Genomic DNA, 23,907 nt, shown 5'->3' with positions numbered 1-23,907 from the left:
ACCAGCCGCAGCTGGGGCTCAGAGCGGGTTAACGTTCAGGGGTGAGTGTGGCTTTGGTGGCCACAGCCTGGCTGGCTCAAAAGTGGTATGTGGGTGTAGGAGCAGCCTTCCATGTCCCTGACCCATCTTTGTCCCTTTCATTTGGAGTTCTCACGCTTTGGGGGGGGGAATAACAGTCCCTTTTTGGGGTGCAGGCTGGTTAGCCCTGAGCGCCACCAGTGTGCCCTATTTCCCAAATAAAACCATAAAAGCAAACTCAAGCCTGTTTTCCCTTGTAGGTGGATGAGATATACCATGATGAGTCTCTCGGGGTCCATATCAACATTGCCCTGGTCCGCCTGATCATAGTGGGCTACCGCCAGGTAACTAATGCACTCCCTGGCCAGTTGGCTAACTCTGGGGACAGAAGGTGGCTGGGGGACACAGCCTCAGATTGTCTCCCCGATGCTAGATTTGTGAATTTTAGGTCGTCAGATTAGTCTCCTGGGATCATGAAAAGTAATGCTCAGTGGTCAAGATATTTGGGGTTAATCACTGGGATTTAAAGGTTCTCTCCAATCTGATAGATCAGCACTTTGTTTTTTGGTTACACCCAGTGGCACTCAGGGGTTACTCGTAGCTCTGCCCTCTGAAATCACTCCTAGCAGGTCTGGGGACCATATAGGATGCTCAAGATTGAATCCTGGTTGGCCATGTGCTATTGCTCCAAACCCCAAACTAGCACTCTTTTTACTCACTGCCAGAATCCCCTCTCCTTGAGGGGACAGTGAGGAACAGAGGGGAAAGTGAAGTGGTCGTGGGAAGAGGTGCCCTGTGGTTAGTTAGATCTTGGGGTTCTGATCTCTGCCATCTTACATCTCTTACTCGGGTCCCCTTTCTCTCCACGGGGCTTCCACCGCACCTTCCTTTGGTCCTACTGAGCAAATGGAATAACCCAATTGATGGGTGTGGACAGGAAATGCAGAGAACAGCTGCCTTGCAGGTTGTTGAGGGAAGGACGTTTCTGACAGTGACAGCACTGGGTATCTGTCCTGGCACAGCCAGAGTAGGGCAGGCAGGGGCGCCCCAGTGTACCTGCTGCTGGTGGGGCTGTACCTCACTGGCATGTGCTGTCGTTGCCTGGCTCCCACAGTCCCTGAGCCTGATCGAGCGTGGGAACCCTTCCCGCAGCCTGGAGCAGGTGTGTCGCTGGGCTCACTCCCAGCAGCGCCAGGATCCTGGTCACGCCGAGCACCATGACCATGTGATCTTCCTCACCCGTCAGAAATTTGGACCCTCAGGTAGGTCAGGAACCGGGTCTGCAGGGGTCAGGTACATGTGTAGTGACAGAAGAGGCTGAGGGTTGTGGCCAGGCTTGCTCTGGGGTCGCTCTGTCCAGTTTGGGGGTCCCTGATAGAACACAGACCCAGATTGAGGAGTTTGGATACTTTCTTGGGTATAAGTGGCAAAGAGGAGTCCTGACTCCCATCCCTGATTTCTTTCTTTCTTTCTTTCTTTCTTTCTTTCTTTCTTTCTTTCTTTCTTTCTTTCTTTCTTTCTTTCTTTCTTTCTTTCTTTTTCTTTCTTTCTTTCTTTTCTTTCTTTCTTTCTTTCTTTCTTTTCTTTCTTTCTTTCTTTCTTTCTTTCTCTTTCTTCTTTCTTTCTTTCTTTCTTTCTTTCTTTCTTTCTTTCTTTCTTTCTTTCTTTCTTTCTTTTCTTTCTTTCTTTCTTTCTTTCTTTCTTCTTCTTTCTTTCCTTTCTTTTTATCTTTCTTTCTTTCTTTCCTTCCTTCCTTTCTTTCTTTTTCTTTCTTTCTTTCTTCTTCTTTCTTTCTGTTTCTTTCTTTCTCTTCTTTCTTTTTCTTTCTTTCTTTCTTTTTTTTCTTTCTCTCTTAATTTTTTTTTCTTCCTTTCTTCTTCCTTTCTTACTCCTTCCTCCCTTCCTGCCTTCCTCCCTTCCTTCCTTCCTTCCTTCTTTCTTTCTTCTTTCTTTCCTTCTTTATTTTTTCTTTCTTCTTTCTTTCTTTCTTTCTTTCTTTCTTTCTCTTTCTTTCTTTCTTTCTTCTTCTTCCCACCCTCCCTCCCTCCCTCCCTCCCTCCTTCCCTCCCTCCCTCCCTCCCTCCCTTCCTTCCTTCCTTCCTTCCTTCCTTCCTTCCTTCCTTCCTTCCTTCCTTCCTTCCTTCCTTCCTTCCTTCCTTCCTTTCTTCCTTCCTTCCTTTTCCTGCTCTGACCAAGTCTTGACTACTTGGAACCCAGGCCTGGCACATGGAGGCTTCTTAGGGAGCATTGGTTTGGTTAGGGAGCATTGCCATTATTAGGGAGTACTGACATAATAAGGAGCATTATCATAATTAGGGAGCACTGATATGATTAGGGAACACTATCATGATTAGGGAGCATTGATATGATTAGGAAGCACTGATGTAATTAGGGAACACTGACATGACTGTGGCTGCCACACACGAAGGACCACCTGCAGCACTGCCCAGCCTCCCTGCAGAGCCCTGTTCTCAGCTCTGCTGTCTCCTCCAACCAGGAGAATTCTTTCATTTATTTCTAGGTCCAGCTCTGAAGTCACATTAGCTGCCCCTCACTGTTCTCCCTTCATCTGGTACCTTCTCTTCTTCCAGATCACCCTGTACCCCACTCTGTGCTCTTTAGCCTGCAGACCCCCCCCCCTGCAGACCCTCTCATACCCCAGTTTCCTGGTCCCGCTAAGTGTCTAGTGTGTGGAAGGGTCTCTGCAGTCCCATCTCTGGAAATGCAAATACCCCCCCCCCAATCCAGTGAAAATAGCTGTTGGCAGTTGTGTTTGGTGAGAGCTTGGAGTGGCCAGCTGCAGCCATGGACTGAGGTGCATCTAGATGTAGCTCGTGTCTTGTCTAAAGGCATAGGCAGCTCCAGACCTGAGGGCTTGGTTGGCTCAGATGGCTCTGCTGCAGGTGGGATGTGGCAAGTACCTGACTCCTTCTAGCATGTGCCGCTGCCCCCTGGCATCATGCCCTGTGTACCCCTCTTGTTCCCACAGGGTATGCGCCAGTCACAGGCATGTGCCATCCCTTGAGGAGTTGCGCCCTTAACTACGAGGATGGCTTCTCCTCAGCCTTCGTGGTGGCCCACGAGACTGGCCACGTGTAAGTGAGCTGGGTCCTTAGCTCCAATTTATTTTGTGGAAGTGGGAGGCTTTAGTCCAGGTGGGCCTCCAGTGCCAATGGGTGGGACAGGGGCTGGACCTCTGGTTTTCTGCTCCCATGAGGCGAGGTTTCACTTCGAATCCCAGGGCCTTGGGGACCAGATGTGGCTGCACTGGGTCAGTTCATAGCTGGTTTGCTGCCAGGTGGGCTCTGTCCCCTCATTCCTTGCAAACCTCACAGCTCTTCTGAGACCTGTTGCAGCCCACATTGATGAATGAATCTGGGGGACCCCTCAGAAACTGGCAGGAGTGGGTTCAAACATCAAGCCAGCTTGGCCTTGTGGGTAGAGCTTACACATGCTCCACTAGTTATTGGTCCTTGGAGACTAGGAGGTGCCATCTGAGGCCTAGTGGGGTCAGAGTCCATTGACTCTGGGGCTCCCTGCTGGGACTCAGGGCTCTTCTCACCCTGTCTTCCCTGCCCCCTCCAGGCTTGGCATGGAACATGATGGCCAGGGCAACGGCTGTGCAGATGAGACCAGCCTGGGCAGCGTTATGGCACCACTTGTGCAGGCCGCCTTCCACCGCTTCCACTGGTCGCGCTGCAGCAAGCTAGAGCTGAGCCGCTATCTCCCGTAGGCGAGCCCCATCGAGGGTCACGGCGGGCAGTACCTCTCTCTGCTACCCTTCTCTCTGGGACATGCATACACTCCGTACCCTGCCTGGCCTGCTAATGCCCAGCCCCCTGGAACATGTTGGGGACCAATGTTGGACCTGAGAATGGGGCTGAAGGGTGGGGGGGGCAGCTACAGGCCCAACTCAGGGGGGGGGTGAGACCTCACAGGGTGCTCTCCTGCACAGGGGCGTCTTTCCCTTTCCCCTCTGTATGGTGAACCCACAGCTTGGTCCTGAGCAACCCTTTTTCTTGGCCTAGTCTGTCCTGTTGTGGGGAAGACTGCCCACAGTGGGTCTCCTGCTCCTGAGCATCACTGGACACAGGCTCCCATAGACTGGGCAGCCAGGGCTGCAGGCAGGAGGGCAGGACTTCCTGCTTCTTCCCCACTCACCTTTGTCTACACTGCAGCTCCTACAACTGCCTCCTGGATGACCCGTTTGAGTCTGTCTGGCCGAGCCCCCCTGAGCTGCCTGGTATCGACTACTCCATGGATGAACAGTGTCGCTTTGATTTTGGCTCTGGCTACCACACCTGTCCATCAGTGAGTGTCCCCATAGCATCTTTCCTGGACCAGGGCATAGGACATCTCCCTCCAAGCCATTCAGCCAGGGGAATGACTGCAGGTGGCTGCTGGCCCGCTGTGGGAAGCCAGGCCCTGTAGCTTCCACATAAGGGATTGGTCTTGCTTCTGGGGACAAGCCAGGACGACCAGGTCCTGATGGGGACAGGGCCATCTCATGAGTTGCTCCGGGGGAGGCCAGGTGTCTGGCATCTTACCCCCACTGAAGCCCAGTTGCCACCTGCCCTTTGGGCTTCTGAAGAGCCTCCGGCTACAGAAAGCACGAAGGTTAAGGTGCTGCTGGCCTTGCTCTTGTGGGCAAAACTGGCCCCATGATTTGATCCCCAGTACCATGTAGGGACCTCTGAGCCCCACCTGGAGTGATCCCTGATCACAGATCCAGGAGTGAGCTCTGAGCACTGCCAAGGTATGACTCAAAAATTCAAACCCAGATCAAACTAATCACATCAAATCCAGAGGTCTCAAAACTTACTTGGTGGGTCTGCCTCAGAAGGGGATGCTGGTGTCCCTTTTTACCAGGGGTTTGGGCTGACACCTCTTCTGCACAAGGCTTTTCTGGTGGCTGTTGGCAGTAGGATCACTGTGTTGTGTGCAGTGCATATGTGGTATATGCATGTGCATATATGTGTGGTATATGTGCACATGTGGTATATATGTACATGCCCGTATATGGCACGTATGTGTATATGTGGGGTATATGATATCTGTCTATGTGTGTACATGTGTGGTGTATACATATATGTGTGTTCTGGTATATGTATCCTCCCGGCAGATCTGAGCCCAGCATCCCTTACTCCCCTATGTGCCCCTATCCCTGGGCACCTGTAGCACATATCCTACTTGGTAACCCACTGCTTTTGTCCTAGTTCCAGACCTCTGAGCCCTGTAAGCAGCTGTGGTGCAGTCACCCCGACAACCCCTACTTCTGCAAGACAAAGAAGGGGCCCCCGCTGGATGGTACTGAGTGCGAACCAGGCAAGGTACCTGTGGCCCAGAGCAACCCTGGATCCAACTGGATCCAACTGGGCACAGGAGAGGGGGCAAGGGCTATGGGAGGACAGGTGGGAAGATTCCGCAGCTCCTAAACAACAAACACACCAGAAACACGGTTCTCGTTCCCTCTGTCCAGCCATGATTCCAGGGAAGGGGTTTACAGATCCAGCTTTGGAATGAGCCTGAACCATGGGAGTTGTCATTTTACAGAGGAAGAATGAGGACCAGGCACTTAGCAGCCAGTATGAAGACACATGGAGTGACAGGGAGGGACCAAGGGACCCAACACCTCCTCTTGGCCTCAGACTAATTCTCATCCTCACTCAGCAGTGGGTGGTATGGCTGGACAACAGTCCAAGTCCCCCTCTGTTCACCTTTGGGTAATTCTTGAACTCCTCAGGGCCTAGCTGCCCCCAGACCTTGGGTCCTTCCTGCCCAGGGATTGATCCGAAATGACTGGGTTACATCACAGCAAAGGCGAGAGCTCAGAAAAGTGATCGTCAAGAAGTATGATGAGGGCCCGGAAAGATAGCACAGCGGTGTTTGCCTTGCAAGCAGCCAATCCAGGACCAAAGGCGGTTGGTTCAAATCCCGGTGTCCCATATGGTCCCCCGTGCCTGCCAGGAGCTATTTCTGAGCAGACAGCCAGGAGTAACCCCTGAGCATCGCCGGGTGTGGCTCAAAAAACAAAACAAAAAAAAAAGAAGTATGATGAGGGATCATCAGCTTGAACACAGAAACAGGAAGTATTGGGAAGATACAGGGACACATGAGGAGATGTGGGGAGACACAGAGAGAAATGGGGACACAGGAAGACACGAGGAGTCATAGAAAGACACGATTGACACTGGAGACAGGGTCTATTTGTAACCCTGCTCCACCTGGGGCTGGGTGGACTACCTGCCCCATGCTTTCATATCTATTTTTCCGGGTCTCCCTCTGCCCCGATGACTGGAGCCTCTGTGTCTCCAGTGGTGCTTCAAGGGTCACTGTATCTGGAAGTCTCCTGAGCAAGCCTATGGCCTGGATGGCGGCTGGAGCTCTTGGAGCCGCTTTGGATCCTGCTCTCGCTCTTGTGGGGGTGGCGTGAGGTCCCGGAGCCGGAGCTGCGACAATCCACCGTGAGTGGGGAGGGGTGGTGCAGGGCAAAGGACACCCTTCCTGAGCATGGGGCAATGAGGATATGAGGGAGTCATTAGAATCACCCTGCGCAGGGTCTCCAGAGATGAAGGGCAGGTCCTCAGGCCCTGCACATCTGTCCCTGCTCCCGCCCCGCAAACACTGAGCAATCACAGACCTATGTACAGCAAGACTGAACCTCCCACATTTGATTTCTACCCCATGAAGCGACACTTCCTTTCATTGTTCTTAACTTCTCTCTTGCGTTGTGTGGGCAGACTACCCCCTCATCCCTTTAGTGAGGAACCCTCCCCTCTCCAACTCCCTCATGGTTTTGGAACTTCTCACCTCCCAGCTGTCCATAGCAGTACTGTCCTCTGAGGCACCTCAGGGCTGGTTCTGGCCAGTGGTTCTAGGAATGCAGGACCTCCTTCTGGGGGCACATACTGCGATGTGATGACCATGGTACCCTGTGGGTCTCAGCTCTCGAGTGAGTGAACTTCAGCCCAACTGTTTGCATTTGAGCCAGCATTTCATCACTTCTCTGAGCCTTGTAGTGACTTCTACAGTATGGGTATGAAAGTCAGGTTTGGCGAGGGACCCCATGGTGCCAGTACTGAGTAAATGGCCTTATACTGACTGACACTAATCCCCTTGAGTAGATGCCCATGATTGCCACATTTGCCATAGTGTTTGTAGTCCTTTCCCAAGGGACCTTAGTGAGGCTAGCTAATGCTTTCAGTTCTGCCCTAGTCATAATGCAGAGTTCGGCAGGGGTCATGTTCCTGAGCCATGACACTAGTCAGAGCTTGGTCTGTGCTGAGGGAACCCCAGGTGCCCAGTGCACAGGCCATATGGTTCTCATATCACAACCATGAGCAGAAAAAACAGCCCACTCAGTAGACATTCTGTCAAAATTCAACCTTACTATTATCCTTGATGGAGAAAAGAGATGCCTGAAAACACTTTTTTTTTTATTCTACTCCATAGACACACCAGAAGATTTGGGGAAGAGGTTTTAGGGCCACTGAAAAATAGAAATGAAGGCAGAGTCAGACTCGCTCACATGCTCAAGATGCCAGGAAGCCTAAGCTTCTGATTCTAAATTCCAATCTCATTTACCACTCCTGAGCACATCAGGGATTTAAAAGGAGCAGAGAGCCACATATGAGCACTTCCTGAATGCGTGTCAGGTTGAGACAATAGTCAGAAGTCAATGGGACTGAAGCATTGTATTGCCCATTAAAGGTTTCCACCCCAAGACCCACTCTCTTTCCCTGTCCTTCCTTTCCTCCCCTTCTTACTCCTCTTTTCCCTTCTTATCATAAACACACAGATATGGACATACACACACAAACAGACATGCAAACACTAACAGACACACAAAGACATGTAGATACATGCTTATTCACATACAAACACATGCATTCCCAGAATCATAGACATGTAGGCATAAACACATACATAGTGTTGGCTCAGGTATGGCAGAAGGCCAAGTCAGCGGCTGCCCAGTGGAGTCACCCCACATTTACACATGAGCAGAGCCCCTTCCCTGGCTGCTTGGAGCAGATGAGCTCTATGGGAAGCCCAGCTTGACCCACCTGCCCCTCAGAGGGTCATGGCTCCCCTGTGTATGCCCAGCCCTGCCTATGGAGGTCGCCCATGCCAAGGGCCCATGTTCCAGTACCAGGTCTGCAACGGCGATGAGTGTCCAGGCCCCTTCGAGGACTTCCGGGCCCAGCAATGCGCCAAACGCAACTCCTACTACGTGTACAAGAGTGCTAGGCACCGCTGGCTGCCCTATGAGCCTGAGGATGGTGAGAGGCCCTGTCCCCTCCCGTCGTCTGTCCATGGCCACCTCTGTCCCTTCTTCCCAGCTGGGGCCTCCCACCTTGGACCAGTCACAGAAGCTGGGGGTATGATGAGCTGCTGAAACGTGCACCCATGTTATGTGGTGTGTGTGGCTGGAGGCAGTCACTGTCTTCATCAAAGCAGCCCCTGGGCATAGCCAGCAGGGAGGGTGTTTGTCTTACACATAGTTAACCGGAGTTTGAGCCCCAGCATTCCCTGAGCCTGTCAGGAGTTATTTCTTTTCTTTTTCTTTTTCTTTTCTTTTCCTTTTTCTTTTTCTTTTCTTTTCTTTCTTTTTCTTTTCTTTTCTTTTCTTTTCTTTCTCTTTCTTTCTTTCTTTCTTTCTTTCTTTCTTTCTTTCTTTCTTTCTTTCTTTCTTTCTTTTGTTTTGGGTCACACCCTGTGACACTCAGGGGTTACTATTGGCTTTGCACTCAGAAATTGATCTGGCTTGAGGGACCATATGGGACACTGGGGATTCAACCAAGATTGGTCCTGGATCGGCTGCATGCAAGGCAAATGCCTTACCACTGTGCTATCTCTCTGGCCCCATCAGGAGTTATTTCTGAGTGCAAAGTCAGGAGTAACTCCTGAACACCTCCAGATGTGCCCCCCCCCCAAAAAAAAAGCTGCCCCAGGTGATCTGAGCATCTGCTTGAATGGAGTCATGTATCTCATAGGTCCCCCTTGGGGCTGGCACCGAGCTGTATCCTCAGTAAAGGAAGGGGCCTTAGAGGGATGCAGAGTCATAGCTCCAGCCAATGTTGGCACCTCCTGATTGTGAACTTTTCTCTGCTCTTTTAGTGGGCAACAGAAGGAAGAGGATAAGAGGCTGGAGTTGGGCCCTTTGGGGGTACATGAGTTCCCTTTATCCCAAGTTCTCTGACTGTCCACAGACTCTCACTCTCCCTTGCACAGTTGGGGCCCAGAAGGGGATGTCTTCCCTCTTTGCAGCCCTGGTTCAGGAGGTTCCTGGCATGATCCTCTGCTCTAGGCTGATGTTTAGATTGATAGTTGAGTGAAGAGTCAGAGATGAATCCAGAGCCTGCCAGGCACAGACTCCCCAGAACATTCCTACAGGAGTGTCTTCCTTTTGCTGGGATTCCCTGCACTCTGGGATCTCTCCACCCCGCTGGCCACTGTCTGCTGAGACCAGCTGGTCCAGAGACCAGCTAATCTCAGCCCTGCTTTTTTGAGGTCCCTCCACCCCCAATGCTGTTGCGGATGTGAAATTCCAGTTTTCATTAAGTGATACGGGAGGTGAGGAGCTTTGCTGTGGGCTGAGAAAGGGCAGACCTGAGTTCCTGCAAGGAACCAACTTGAGGTTGGGGACAGGTGGGGAGCAGGATGCCCCTCAAATTTCCAGGGAAGCCCAGCCTCCCTTTCTCTGAGACATGCAGTACCTGTTTTCATCATGCGAAGCCATCCTTTTAAGTCACCCATAGGGTCCAGCTCAGGGTGCTTCCCTGCCTCAGTAACCATCCAGTGACTCTGGAGCTTCCTGCCGGGCCACAGGAAGGCTTGTTCCCCTACAGACTCCCAGAAGTGTGAGCTGATTTGCCAGTCAGAGGACACAGGGGATGTGGTCTTCATGGACCAGGTGGTGCACGACGGCACCCGCTGCAGCTACCGTGACCCCTACAGCCTCTGTGCGAGGGGAGAGTGTGTGGTAGGTGCCCCTGGGGGGACGCACCCCTAAACCTCTTCATCTGCTCCCTGACACCCCTTTGGTGGTCCTCATGATCTTAGGATATACAAAAGGGTTGTTAGCAGGGAGAACAGAAAACCAGCTCTCAGACCTTCTAGGGACCCCTGTCTCCAGGGCTGGGGTCGGATAGGAGCCAGTGGTGGGGCCTCAAGTGGGGATTAGGGGCAGGACTTCAGGTGTGAACAAAAGGTGGGGGCTAGGTCTCAGGTGGAATTTGGGGATGAAGGCTGGGGGCGTGGCTTCAGATGGGGGTTAGGGGGCGGGGTCTCAGATGGTAACAGGGCATCATGGGAACCCAGGGTTGGGCCTTGGGTGAAGCCAGGGGCAGAGTCTGGGGGCTGAGTTGGGGCCTCAGGTGGAGATGGGGCCCAGGACTGGGGGAGTTGTTTGGGGTTGGGACCTGCTTCCAGCTGACCTCACCCCTGGCCCTATCTCTGGCCCCAGCCTGTGGGCTGTGACAAGGAGGTAGGGTCCATGAAGGCGGATGACAAGTGTGGCGTCTGTGGCGGCGACAACTCTCACTGCAGGACTGTGAAGGGGACACTGGGGAAGGCGTCCAAACAGGCAGGTGAGCGGTGGGCTGGGGGAAGGTGGGACCGGCCCGGTCTGGTCAGGCTGGTCACCTGATTCAGGGGGCAAAACCTCTTCTTTCCCAGTGCTCCTCTTTTCTCCCCACACCTCCAGGCAGCACTACTGCACTTACATGGGCCGGGAAATGAGCACTGACTCTCCTCTCCTGGCAGACCCTGTGTGGTGCTAGGAGGTAGAGCTCAGGCCGCCAACACTGGGTCCTTGGTAGGAGAGTGGAGTTAAGGGTGAAGGTGTGTTTGACTGAACACGATGTTCTCGTCTTTGAATCTCCTTTTTTTTTTTTCGTTTTTGGGTCACACCCAGCAGCGCTCAGGGATTACTCCTGGCTCTACGCTCAGAAATCGCCCCTGGTGGGCTCCGGGACCATATAGGATGCTGGGATTCGAACCACTGTCCTTCTTCATGCAAGGCAAACGCCTTGCCATTGTGCTATCTCTCCGGCCCCGAGTCTCTTTTTTTACTTTGAGTCCCTGGCACTCTTCTCCTCTAGCCAGGCCAGCAACCCACAAAGAGACGTGTGTCAATCCTTCACAGGCAGTGCGAATTAGGCCCACTCTTACATTGCCACACTTACAACTTTGCTTCTCCTCTCTTGTTGGAGGCCCTGGGCTACGAACAAGGCTGTTTCATCTAAATCCCTGCCATAGATTCAACTATAAGAAGAAAAGGGGAGAGAGAAAATCTGGACAAAGAAGGAGCAAGAAAATAGAAGGCTAGAGAGATCATACAGCAGGGCGGGCACTTGCCTTGCATGTGCTGACCTAGGTTCAATCCCTGCAACCTATATGGTTCCTTGAACACTGCTAGAAGTGATTCCTAGTACAGATCCAGGAGTAACCCCTGAGCACCACTGGGTGTGACCCCCAGAACAAAGAATGGGAACTGATGGCAACTGATACTTACACAGAGCTCAAGGGGGATCAGGTGCTCCCAGCAAACCCCTCTCAACACTGAATGGGGCAGGGCCTATCCCCATTCTACAGAGGAGGAAATGGAGTTCCTGGGTCTGCAGGGCGGCTGGGGCCCAGTGCTCACAGCTCACCTCTGGCCTCTGCAGCAGGATCCTTCAAGCAGGTGCAGATCCCCGCGGGTGCCAGGCACATCCAGATTGAGCTGCTGGAGAAGCACCCCCACCACATTGGTAAGTGCTATGAATCTGGCCCCTGGGTCTGCCCCTGACCTGGAAATTTGGGGGAAACTCTGGAGCAGATCTCCTGGGTCGGTCGGCGGGAATGTCTCCACTTGGACTTAGGAGAGAGAAGCCTTTGGATTCTCTCTGGGCTGGAGGCAGCTTGTGCTGGCTCTGAGTGTCCCCTAGGGGCACGGAGTGGTAGGCCACATGGTGTCTGGCACAAGGTCCACTGCCTGCCTCTGGGGCAGACATTTTGACATTCCCCCCCTCCCCTTTCTTCTTTCCCCTTTGAGACACTAGTTTGCAATATTGTTACTGAAAGGGTATCATACATATCACTTCATTTTCTTCGCAGTTGATTCAGGCTCCTTCCAATTGTCCTGATGATGCTTAAATCTATAGTCACTAAATTCATTGATTGGCCTTTGTACTTTGTACTGTAAAATAAGAAAGACAAAGATAGGCTCAAAATGAACGAAGCAAGATATGATCAGAAAAACTCAAATGAAGTTGGGCTGGAGTGATGGTAGGCATTGGCCTTGCATTCAGCTGATCTGACCCTAGTTGTGTTTTTTTTTTTTGTTTTTTTTTTGGTTTTTGGGTCACACCCGACATTGCTCAGGGGTTACTCCTGGCTCTACGTTCAGAAATAGCTCCTGGCAGGTACAGGGGACCATATGGGACACCGGGATTCGAACCAATCACCTTTGGTCCTGGATCGGCTGCTTGCAAGGCAAACGCCGCTATGCTATCTCTCCGGGCCCCTGACCCTAGTTTGATCCCAGCACTGCCAGGAGTGATCCCTGAAATAAGCCCTGAGTACTGCTACCCAGTAGTACTCCACATAAAGGAGACCAGTGATGGATTTGGGGGAGGTTAAGGGGAGGGGTATAAGTGGGGATTTATTGCTGAGTGGGCTCATCTGTCTTTGTGGGGGGTGATGTAAATGTTCTGCAATTGGAGTATGATAACCGACTGCACAAGCTTGCAAATATTCTTTAATTTTTCGTTTTGGATTTTGAGCACACCTGGAAGTGCTCAAGGGTTACTACTGACTCTGTCCAAAGAAATTACCATGGCAGGCTCAGGGGATTATATAGGATGCAAGGGATTGAACCAAGGTCAGCCACATGCAAGGCTTTTTTGGATGTCCTACTGCTCCAGCCCTTGGACATTTGGTTTTGAGCTACATCCGGTGATGCTCAGAGGCTACCCCCAAATTAGTGCTTGGGAGTCACTCCTGGCACTGCTTAAGGGACTGAAGCATCTCCTCCAGCTCTGGCTTGCCTGGGATTTCTTTCCTCCAGCTCTGTGCTCTTTGCCAGCCATGCCCTTAAGCCCTCATGGCCTGGCTTGGGGAGCCTTGGGTCAGACACTGTCTCTAGGGCATTGTGGAGAGGGTGAGGAAGAAGGGAAGGAGAGAAGAAACCCAATGTGGGTATCTATGTCTTATGGGTACTCTCAGCCAGCTTTCTAATTTCTGTCTCCAGAATCTAGCTCATGCTCCTTTGAAGAAGGCAGAGGTTTTGGAACTTTCTCTGGAGCTTGGGCCAGAGACTCCTCACAGCCAGAGCTGGTCTAGCAGCCAACCTGTGAGAAAAGCGGGTATAGGGGTGTGCCAGATACTGGTGCCCCCGTGCTCACCTCTGGCTGTGGGCATGAGTGGCAGACAGGCAGGAAGCTAGTGCTCCTGAGGGGAACAGAATCTGTGTGTACCCCTCTCCCTTGCCAGCGGTAAAGAACCAGGCCACAGGAAGCTTCGTCTTCAACCCCAAGAGCAAGGAAGCTACAGACTGGACCTCAACAGCCTTGGGCCTGCAGTGGGAGTATGCGGTGCAGGACAGCAAGGAGAGCCTCCGGACTGGTGGGCCCCTGCCTGAAGCTGTTGTTGTCCTGGTGAGCCCCCATGGCCTCCTAGATTCCCCCTCTTCTATGTGCTCTGCTGAGAGAGACTGCTGGAGACCCTTACACTCAGGGGCTGCAGGAACTGTGGCCAGATCAAGGTGCTGGAGGCTGGCAGGGAGCAAAGGAGGAAGAATGGGGGGAGGGCCCATTATGGTCAGAGGCTATAGTGGAGCTCCAAACTCCCAAACTGTAGAATCAAATAATTAACGATGGGGCTGGATGGAAGTGGATGCCATCCCAGGCCATGTGGCTCCGCAACCCCCAGTTGTAGAATCAAATAATTAAAGATGGAGCTGGATGGTGGTGGATTTCTCTCTGCCACCGCAGGCCACGTGGCTCCGCAACCCCCATTCAGCTGGCGGGTTCCTGGTTAGGGGAACGGCGGAATCAGACTCATCTAGAGACAGGCATCAGGAAGCATCAACTTTATTCATGCCCTATTCACCACATGTGTGTGGCCTATCTCATAACCTTTCAAGCACTCAGTCATACTTAGCTAGCCCTGCCTCTTAACTCCTTTCAGCCGTCTTCCCTTTGGGCTCCATGCTGGTCAAAGAGCAGAACGCAGAGACCCAAAAGCCAGAGAGCCCAGCAGGGCAAACGACCCTAATCCCTTTGCTCAAAGGCTTATTTACCTATTCCAAGACCCCTCCCAGGAATGGGCAGGGTCTTGCAGGTAAGGTCACACCTAATATACAGTTCCCAAGACCCCTCCCAGAAATGGGCGGGTCTCAGATAGGTACACCTAAATCCAGGGTGGAGTCACACCAAACTAGGATCTGTTGAGTCGCAGGTCTGAAAGCAAACGTTGATGCAAGAAATAATCCACACAGTGAAAAGATACAAGAATGGGTTCAGGAAAGCCAGCACTCAAGCCAGGTAGCCCACCACACAAGCCTTCTGCTCCTAAGAAGGAAAGCATCTTAGTGAAGAAAGACAGAAGGAATGAGTGCCTGCCTTCCTCAAACCTCTGCTTTTATTCACAAAAATCGAGGGTGGGAGAGGAATACCAAGTAGGAAAAAAACTATCCAATAATCTTATCACTAGATTTCACCCTAGGATAGAATATGAAAATGTGAGTATTGATTAGGGTGGGACCAGTAATCCAACAGGAGGCATGCATTGGGCTTGCCTGCTTTTTCTTCACCCAGGCCAGGACAGAGCTGGGTGGAGTGTTCAATGCTGGGCCCTGTCTGTGATGAGATGGAGAGTTGCCACTGCGCAGTATGGCATTGCCCCAGAAATGGCTTTTCTCTGGCCATGTGGTGAAGCTGACCCAGCAGTGGCAGATGGAGGAAGGAAGAGAAAAAGCCCCCTTCTGCTCACACCCTCATGTCTGACCCTGCCTGGTACCCACAACCTTGGGCTTTAATTCTTGATGCACCTATCGAGGGCAGAGTTAGAAGCACCCAGCATATCCACTCAGTGGATCAATTCAACCCCAACCATGTTTGCTGTTCCCCTGTTTTCTTATTCATCCACTCCTGACCTCCTACTTACTGAATTTTCATGGGGGTACCAAGATCAGCCCCTTAACAAAAGGGTTGTTTCACTAATGGTTTATGAACTGGCTACCTCACACCACACACAAAATATGAACTTAACATAGGTGAGAGGCTAATACCAGTGCACAAACCATGGAACTCTTCAAGGAAACAGAGAAAAGTCTAATAACCTTGACTTCTTACTAAGCACAAAGCCTGAGAAAACAAGTAGGCGAGGGACTGGAGGGAAAAGATGGGGGTTATAGCATTTGATGGCCCCAATTCAGTCCCAGGTACCACATATGGTTCTCTGAGTACTGTCAGGAATGATCCCTGATCACAGAGCCAGCGTAAGTCCTGAGTGCTGCTGGGATGGCCCAAAAGCTAACAAAGAAAAATAAATAAATAAAATAGACATTGTGGAAATTGCAGGCAGGTACATTGCCAGACAATCTTGATAGCCCTAGATAGTACAGTAGTTAGGGCACCTGCCTGGCATGCATCCAGCCTGGGTCTGATTGCACTATCACATGATCCCCAAAGTATTGCCAGATGCAGCCCTGGAGATGCCTTGGCACCAAGGGGTGGCCCAGGTCTCCCTGGCACTGCAGGGCCCATGCAGAATCATCCTCTGTGTCATGCTAAATTGGCAGCCTGGCTGGTTGAAAATTCCCAGTGCCACCCTTCCTAGCTCTCCTGAGCATGGCTGGAAAGGCTCCATCCAAAAAATAAAAATACAAAAGTCCACCCAAGAGTGAGGAAATGATTTTCATCACTTGGTCCCTAACATGCATCTGTGTTCTAGATCTTTGTTGAGCCAGCCAGTCCCAGAGTCTCTGGTGAGTGGCTCAGACCTACAGCTTGGCATGAGTTCCTGTATGCCAGAGGGAAAGGCACAGTGGGCACGTGCAGTCCTGGTACCTGGCACAGAGCTGGGATCAGGGTTGAGTCTGCCTAATGCCTACGGGTCCCTATGACACCCCCAGGCCAGCCCTGGTGCAATGGCCCTGCTGGCTGTCATCTGGCCACACAATCTTCCCTTGAATAACCTTGCCCTGCCTCAGTTCCAGGTTGGCCTTGCTTCTGTATGCTCCAACTTTGTGCCATCTTTCTGTCACCCTTCAGGTGCTACCCCCAATGAAGGGGGGATCCCACAGCAGCCTGAGCTACAAATATACCATCCATGAGGACCTACTACCTCTTATTGGGAACAACAATGTGCTCCTGGAGGAGACGGATTCTTATGAGTGGGCACTCAAGAGCTGGGCACCCTGCAGCAAGACCTGTGGAGGAGGTACCCGTGGGCTGCTCCGGGTCCCCCAAAATCTCTGGGGGTGGGTGGGAGAAGAGTGCTGGATGGTGGCACCATCTCTAACTTAACTTGCTCCAGTTCATGTATCCGTTTCCCTTGGAAGTCTCAGAATGGGGAAGCCCTTTTGAGTAGGACTGTTTGCTGAGGGACGGTCGCTGCCCAGTAAAAGGGTCACCAGCTCTATATGAACAGTTGTCAATGGATTGCTTGCATCAAAATACATGTGACACGCATCAAGGGAGGCAAGATGGGACAAGATAGGAGGGATGTAAGGATGTCGGGGGGCTGAGGCTGCCCCAGTTGTCTCTCAGGACCAGGCATTGAGACCCTCAATCCCCACAGGTGTCCAGTTCACCAAATATGGCTGCCGGCGCCGCAGAGACCTCCACATGGTGCAGCGGCACCTGTGTGACCCCCGGAAGCGACCCAAGCCCATCCGCCGGCGCTGCAATCAGCAGACCTGTGTCCAGCCCATGTGAGTGTTCTGGAGGGACGGGGCTCTCTCCAGGCCCTCTCTCAGGGAGGGGAGTGTGCTCCCAGGGCTGCTCAGCCTGCAATGCCCTGCTTATTCCGTCTCCACTGGTTCAGTTTCACAACCAGGAGAAGATGCCCCCTGTCTTTGACAGGAGGCTTAGTTTAACACAGCTCCTTCCCTGCTTTCCTTTAGGGTGTGTGTGTGTGTGTGTGTGTGTGTGTGTGTGTGGAGCCTTGGAGGTGAAGGAGATTGGAAGTGAAGGAGATTTCAGATCTCTGGTCCAGGCCTCAGGCCAGGGTTCTGGGCACCTATTTTTGATTGTGATTTATTTCCAGAGAGTCCCATCATGGGATCTGGGGGCCCTCTCTGAGACCCCTGTGGGACCCAGGCCAGGCACCCTGGACAGTCTCCTTGTTTGCCAAATTCCCAGTGAAATTTAGGGGCTTTGGACTCAGGAGCTACATTTATGTTTATTTCTGGGGCTCCCAAACTGGAGACAGGGCTCCCAAGGCCATTTTTGATGACCCTCAATCAGTTGGACTGATGGACCAATGAAGGGCCCTGGATCAGTGCTCCTCAGGCCCAGCATTGCTAGAAACCACCAGGGCCACACAGGATGGTGCTTGAGATTGGATAGTCAGGGGGTTCTGAGGTGCTGAGGATGGAGTTTTTGATGAGGTGTGTGGCCAGTCACTGGTCCTAGCTTATGTGTGTGAAATGAAGGGCTTCTCTGGGAAAGTCTTGCATTTGATCAAAGAATCCTCAAGGGGGGCCAGAGCTATAGCATAATGGGGAGCACCTAGCATGTGGCTGATCTGGGTTTCATTTCTGGTATTCCATGTGATTCCTCCAAACCTACTGCTAGGAATAATTTCTGAGGCAGAGCCAGGAGTAACCTCTGAGAACTGCCACCACCACCCCCCACCCCCCAAATCCAGGACCTTAAGCCACAAGAATCTTCACTCTGGGTTGGAATGGAGTGATAGCACAGCAGCAGGGAGGATGTTTGCCTTGTATGCAGCTGACCCAGGTTTGATCTCTGGCATCCCATGTGGTCTCCCAAGCCTGCCAGGAATGATTCCTAAGTGCAAAGCCAGGAGTAACCCCTAATCAATACCAGGTGTGACCACAAAACCAAAAAAAAAAAAAAAAAAAAAAAAAAAAACCACACACACACACACACACACACACAAAAAAAACAAACCAAAGTTAAACAAACAAAAAGAGAAACCTCAAAGGTTTTAAGGTACAGGAGGAGTGGGGCTACTCTTTGCGGTCCCCTCAGAACTGCTGACTCAGCATCTGTTTCTTTGGGAAGTCGGGATGCAGACAAAACCTAGATCCAAGTCTCCAGTTCACAAGGAGCCAGATGAGATGGAGAGAAAAATGATCTGAGCCCAGCAGAGTGGCTGCCCGGAGCCAGAGCCCAGCACCATGGATGCCACGGCTGTGCAGGCTATTAGCCCTGTTAGCCAGTCTTCTTGTGCCCTGTGGCCAACTGGGCTTTCTGCAGTCCTCAGAGCCTCCAGGAAGGGAGGTTTGGCCCCATGAGTCAGGTGTTGCATGTATGGCTAGACGTCAGTTCCCAATAGCACACGCTCAAGGCACATGTACACTTAGTGACTAGGTACCGAATTCTGGGGGCAGAGGGACATATGTAGGCTTAGAGGGGGACCTGGGTTGCCTTGGTTTCAACTGCCTCCATCATGTTTCAGAGGAGAGTGAGTGACTCCCAGTGCAGTAAATCTCAGCCCCTGCTGCTGAGGTCCAAAGCCTGTGTGTGGTCCATGGTATTGGGGTGTATTGGGTAGAAAGCATCTCCCAAAGTCTCACTTCTCCACCTCCTGCTCTGTCTTAGGTGGGTGCTGGAGAAGTGGGGCCCCTGCAGCCGAAGCTGCGGCAATCTGGGGGTGCAGGTTCGCCGGGTTCAATGTATCTTGCCCCTCTCCAACGACACCCGCAAGGCCGTGCCAGCCAAGGCCTGCCCTGGGGAGCAGCCCGAGGCCCGGCGGCCCTGCCTCCGTGTGCCCTGCCCTTTACAGTGGCGGCTGGGAGCCTGGTCCCAGGTGAGTACTTGACACCTGGGGGGGGGGTGTATTCCAGGGGAGGAAGCAGTTGGGGTGTAGAAGGGTCTGGGAAAGGGTGTTTGGAGTCTTTCAGAGATTTTCTTTCTTTTTCCTTTTGTTTTTGGACTACACCCAGCAATGTTCAGGGTTTATTCCTGGTTCTGGATTCAGGAATCACTCCTGGCCATACTGGGGGGCTTATTGGATGCTGGTGATCAAACCTAGGTTGAACCTAGGTTGACATGCAATGCAAGCACCCTGCCTATTGTGCTATCTCTCCAGCCACACTTTTCTTTATTATTTTTGTATTTGGATTACACCTGGTGATATGTGGGGTTACTCCTGACTCTGTGCTCAGGAATCACTCCTGGATGCCAAGATTGAACATTCTCCCCGCTTTATCACTTGGCATCTAGAGGAATTGTTCTCTTTCATCTCGTGTTGTTGTTTTTTTTTTCCCTGAGCTTAGCCAAACTGGTTCTGTGTGTGCTGGTGGCTGTGGTGCTGTCCAGGCCTTTGCCTATATCGACTTCTTTTCAGCCTTGTGCACCAGGAGGCCCATGTTACAGACGGACGTGCTAGAGCAAGTTCTTTAATTCAAGAAAGAGAGATTGAATGTCGCTTCCCTTCAGGAGCACTGTACTGGGAATGCTGGCACCACCAGTGCTAGGCTGGTGGAACTTTCAGTCCATGGGTGTGTGTTGGGGAGGGGGACAAAGAAAGATGGAGAGACAAGTGAACTCATAACAAAAGTACTTTCAGGTTGCAGTCAGTACTGGGTGGGGAGCCAGGGGAGATGTGATTTAGCATAGGGATGGTCACAGAAGGCTTCTCTGAGGAGATGACACTGAGACCAGAAAGATGAGCCACTGGGTCCCCAAATCTCTTTTAGGGCATCTGTGTGTTCAGGGGATGTTCCTGTGGTAAACACCTCAATAACACTTAGCTGTTTGAGGAAGTTCTCTATATGTTAAGTGGCTCCAACAGAGTCAGTCTGAACTTCTACAGAGAAATCTGAGGAACTTTATTTCTGTGGGAAAAGTAGTGGAGTATGAAGGGCAATGCCTCTAGTCCAGCGCAGCCAGAATTGTATGCTATAAAAAGACCCACTGGGGTAAGGACCAGAGCAAAAGCATAGCAGGGAGGGCATTTGCCTTGTAGATGGCTGACCTAGGTTTGATCCTCTGCATCCCATATAGTCCCCTGAGCACTTTCAGGAGTAATTCCTGAGGATAGAGCTAGGAGTAACCCCTAAGCACTGTCTGGAGTGGCCCATAAACAAAAACAAAAAAGAAGACTCAATGGAATATTTGGGAAGGTGCCAGGATCATGGTTTATGGATAGCATTTGCACAAGTGTTTGTTGCCCCCTAAACCTTTTAATATGTTTGAAATATTGCTCAGTAAGGAGGATTCTTATTTATTTTTAATTTGGTTCGTGAGTCACACCTGGCCCCTCCTCTCTCCACCTGCCCCCTGCCATACCTTGCCTGGCTCTCCTCGGGCAGTGCTCTGTGTCCTGCGGACAGGGCATCCAGCAGCGGCAGGTGATGTGCCGGAACAGCACTCGTAGTGTGGGACAATGCCATGGTGACAGGCCAGATACAGTCCAGATCTGCAGCTTCCCTCCCTGCACAGGTGAGCTGTGGGTATGGGACTCAGGGATGGGCCAGCCCCTCAGCCCAGCCTGAGAGCCAACATCTTGCATGCGACTTTTTAGAAATGGCACTATTGGAGCTGTTTCTCTCCACCCACAGAAAATGTCAAGAATGTTGCAGTGAAGGTGGAGCTTGAAAGCCCCGAGGGGCTGCCATCTGAGCCCCCACATTCACACAGCACGATTCCATCAAGTAAGTGGGTCTCCCCCATCTGTCCCTGGGTCTGTTGCCACTATCAAGGTTGGGGACTGGCATAACTCCAGCTCACCCTTGGCTGCAAGAGCTGAGCTGTCTCCTGGGTTCCAGCTCCTCTGCTGAGAAGTATGGCAGATGTTGGCACTGCCCATGGCCCCTTATACGTAACCTCCAAATGTTGGGATTGGCAAATATTTTCTTTAATTGATGGGAAGTCTGTGTGACCGCATGTTCTGACTTGAACTAGCAAGAGAACAGTCATGTTTCACTATGGACACATGTATTTTAGTTTCATTATGATGCTACTGGGGACATTATACATGAGTAGGCAAAATATTCCATTCATAAAGCCCACAGTTCTGGATCCTGAATCATCTTGGGTTCCAGGTGTTTTAGATAAGCAACCATAGATCTGAATTCATTGTTTTCACCAGGTTCCTGAGAGAATTAGATGAGATTACCGGAACATGTATTTTTCTTTTTGCCACACCAGGGGTTTACTTCTGGCTCTGCACCTATTCCCCTACCCACCCTTCCATCTGTTCACACAGCCCTCTGCTCAACAGCCATTTTCTTGCCCATCCTACCGTCATCCTTCCCAGCTTTCCATCTTTGCATTTATCTTTCCACTCACTCATCCACCTATTCATCATCCATCCTTCCATCCATCTAGTCACCCAACACTCACCCATTACCCACCCATTCATCCATCTGCCCACTTACCACCCATCCATCCATCTATCACCCACAACTCTTCCATCATCCATCCACCTGCCACCCATCATACCTCCCCCCATCAATCCATGACCCACCCATCCATCCATCTCCCTGTCTCTGTCTATCCAACTGCCCTGGGGTGATGGTGCAGTGGGCTGGAGCACATGTCTTATACGTAGAGGCTCTGGGTTGAGTCCTGAACACTGCATGATCCTCCAGTTTTTCCCAGCATACTGAGCCAGGAGTAGTCCCCAAGCACTCCTGAATGCTGCCTCAAACAAAAACCAAACACCAGCCAAGCACTTGTCAGAGACCAGACACTCTTCTGTTATCTTCCTCAGTTGCTTTCATTTGTCTCCCCTTCCTCATTCTCCCAAGGACCAGGGCCAAGATAAGTCATGGCAAGATCAGCTTGTTCCAAGGCGCCTTGTTCCAGTTGTGGAACCTCTGAGCTCATCAACTTTGCCTGTGTGATAACTAATAGTTTGACCGGGCTTCCTCAAGTATCAGTCTTGCTGGTGCTTGCGGAGTTGGTGCTTCCTGGGTTGTGGAGACTGGGGCTTGCAGGATTTTTCCCTCCAAAACCAGTGTGGGTCCGATTATGAGCCTAGAGTTCTGCCGCCACCTAGTGGCCTTCTGGGTTTCCTGTCCTCTCCCCTAGTCCTGGATAAAATCCATCCTTCCGTTCCTTCACAGTACCCTCCACTTTCCTTGTTTGCCACTTCTCTTCCTCACTTTCCGAATCAGTACAAAGCAGGGCTGGAGAAACAGTATGGTGGGTGGGCTCTTGCATTGCATGTGGCTGGCTCAGGTTTAATCCTCAGCACCCTAAACCCCGCAGGATCACCATCCCTGAGCAGAACCAGCCTTGAGCATGGCTTGTCTGATGTCTGGCAAGGCAATACCAAGAGTTATTATAAAAACATGAACAATATTTCTAGGTGATATTTTAACTTTTAACTGTATGCCTATGCAGTGATAAATGTCAGCATCAGTCACGCTTTCCAGAAAACTGAGGCTTGGAGGGTTGAAGGGACTTAAAGGGTTGAAGAGTCCTTTTGAGAGATTGGACTTCAATAGCCCATTGAAAGTTTGGGACTACTTGGTTCCATGTATTTGTATGCAAACAGATAGGCATATCTATGTCTGTATTTTTTATCTGTTTAGGTGAAACCCAGCAGTGCTCAGGAGCAACTGCTGGAATGTATGATTGGAGAGTGGCTTCCAGCTTGAGCAGGGTGGTTCTAGCCATTTGGGTGAATGATGGGAGGCTTCTAGCTGAGCATGGCTCTTCCTTTGCTGTACACTTGAACACTCCAAGGATTAGCATCCCCCAGTGGGTCTCTTTTCTTCTGGATGAAGAAAGAGGGCAGTGGTTGCTGGTTAAGCCCAGCCTACTGGGATGAACAGTGATGGCCTAGTTAGTATGCATCTCTGTGAGCTGGAGTCCCCGGGGTGGGGAAGTTATGAAAATCAGAGATGGAGTACACACACTGCTCTGTAGGGTGTTCCAGCCCCTTTTGGGGGACTCACATCCCTCCCCAAATGGGCTCCAGGCCACCATCCAGATCCCCAGCAAGGCTGCAGTGTGGGTGGCAGAGGGTGGGCTGCAGCATCCCCTGCTGGCCAGTGCTGTCCCCCACAGCCACTGTGTGTTGTGTGCAGCCGGCGAGCCCTGCCTGGGCGACAGGTCAACCTCCTGTGGTGCAGACATGCTAAGCAGCCATTGCTCCATCCCTGGCTTCTGACAACTATGCTGTAAGACGTGCTCCAGGTGGGCTTTGGGCCCCAACACGGACCTGCACGCCAGCCTGGCCTCTGCCTTCTCCACTCCCTGGAGTCCTCAGTGGAGATCCACCACCCCTCCAGGGACATTGGAGCGCACCGAGGGGACAATAGGATCCGAGTTACCTCCGTGGGGTTCGTCCACGCTGCTCCCCAGACCTCGAGACACCAGCGACCCAGCAATCCAGCAGCATCCCTGGAGCTCACCCAGTCCAGCCTGGGGACCGCCCTGGACGCCCACTGAGGCCTCGATGCCTGCCTCCCAGGCCCAGGACCCGGGCACCAGCTTTCCTGCCACGGCCCAAGTAACATGAGACCTGTCCCGGCCTTCCTGGCTCCTGTCATTCAGGTTCATGCTCTGGGGGCCGTTCAGTGACACTCCCTTCCAGCTCAGAGGACTTGCTTGCAGGGCAGTGCTTGAGCCTGGATGCCTTCTACTCAATGATTGATCTGCTGCCCATGTTGGTGCTGTGAAACCCCCCACAGAGTGGGCATTTGGGGAAGCAGTTCAGGGAGGGCCCTTGGGGTGACCCCAACTCTCAGTCCAT

General features: G+C 51.8%; 1 protein-coding gene across 1 annotated transcript in view; it reads left to right on the top strand.

The window, feature by feature from the left end:
* Positions 1 to 23,673, top strand: part of ADAMTS14 (ADAM metallopeptidase with thrombospondin type 1 motif 14) — a 50,187-nt gene extending 26,514 nt beyond the window's left edge. The window contains exons 6-24 of the mRNA XM_049788106.1: positions 279 to 362; positions 1,133 to 1,280; positions 3,008 to 3,113; positions 3,604 to 3,747; positions 4,197 to 4,329; positions 5,235 to 5,348; positions 6,334 to 6,482; positions 8,122 to 8,297; positions 9,867 to 10,000; positions 10,484 to 10,607; positions 11,691 to 11,771; positions 13,495 to 13,658; positions 16,278 to 16,446; positions 16,807 to 16,939; positions 18,798 to 19,005; positions 20,513 to 20,642; positions 20,762 to 20,883; positions 23,131 to 23,264; positions 23,349 to 23,673. Of these exons, the coding sequence (XP_049644063.1) occupies positions 279 to 362; positions 1,133 to 1,280; positions 3,008 to 3,113; positions 3,604 to 3,747; positions 4,197 to 4,329; positions 5,235 to 5,348; positions 6,334 to 6,482; positions 8,122 to 8,297; positions 9,867 to 10,000; positions 10,484 to 10,607; positions 11,691 to 11,771; positions 13,495 to 13,658; positions 16,278 to 16,446; positions 16,807 to 16,939; positions 18,798 to 19,005; positions 20,513 to 20,642; positions 20,762 to 20,883; positions 23,131 to 23,264; positions 23,349 to 23,673 (2,778 nt within the window). The remainder of the gene's footprint in view (positions 1 to 278; positions 363 to 1,132; positions 1,281 to 3,007; positions 3,114 to 3,603; positions 3,748 to 4,196; positions 4,330 to 5,234; positions 5,349 to 6,333; positions 6,483 to 8,121; positions 8,298 to 9,866; positions 10,001 to 10,483; positions 10,608 to 11,690; positions 11,772 to 13,494; positions 13,659 to 16,277; positions 16,447 to 16,806; positions 16,940 to 18,797; positions 19,006 to 20,512; positions 20,643 to 20,761; positions 20,884 to 23,130; positions 23,265 to 23,348) is intronic.
* The last annotated feature ends 234 nt before the right edge of the window (positions 23,674 to 23,907 follow it).

This window comes from Suncus etruscus, chromosome 15, assembly GCF_024139225.1.
Source record: "Suncus etruscus isolate mSunEtr1 chromosome 15, mSunEtr1.pri.cur, whole genome shotgun sequence".
Classification (NCBI taxonomy): domain Eukaryota; kingdom Metazoa; phylum Chordata; class Mammalia; order Eulipotyphla; family Soricidae; genus Suncus; species Suncus etruscus.
Note: the sequence above shows the minus strand (reverse complement) of the source record. Positions and strands in the feature narration are given on the sequence as shown.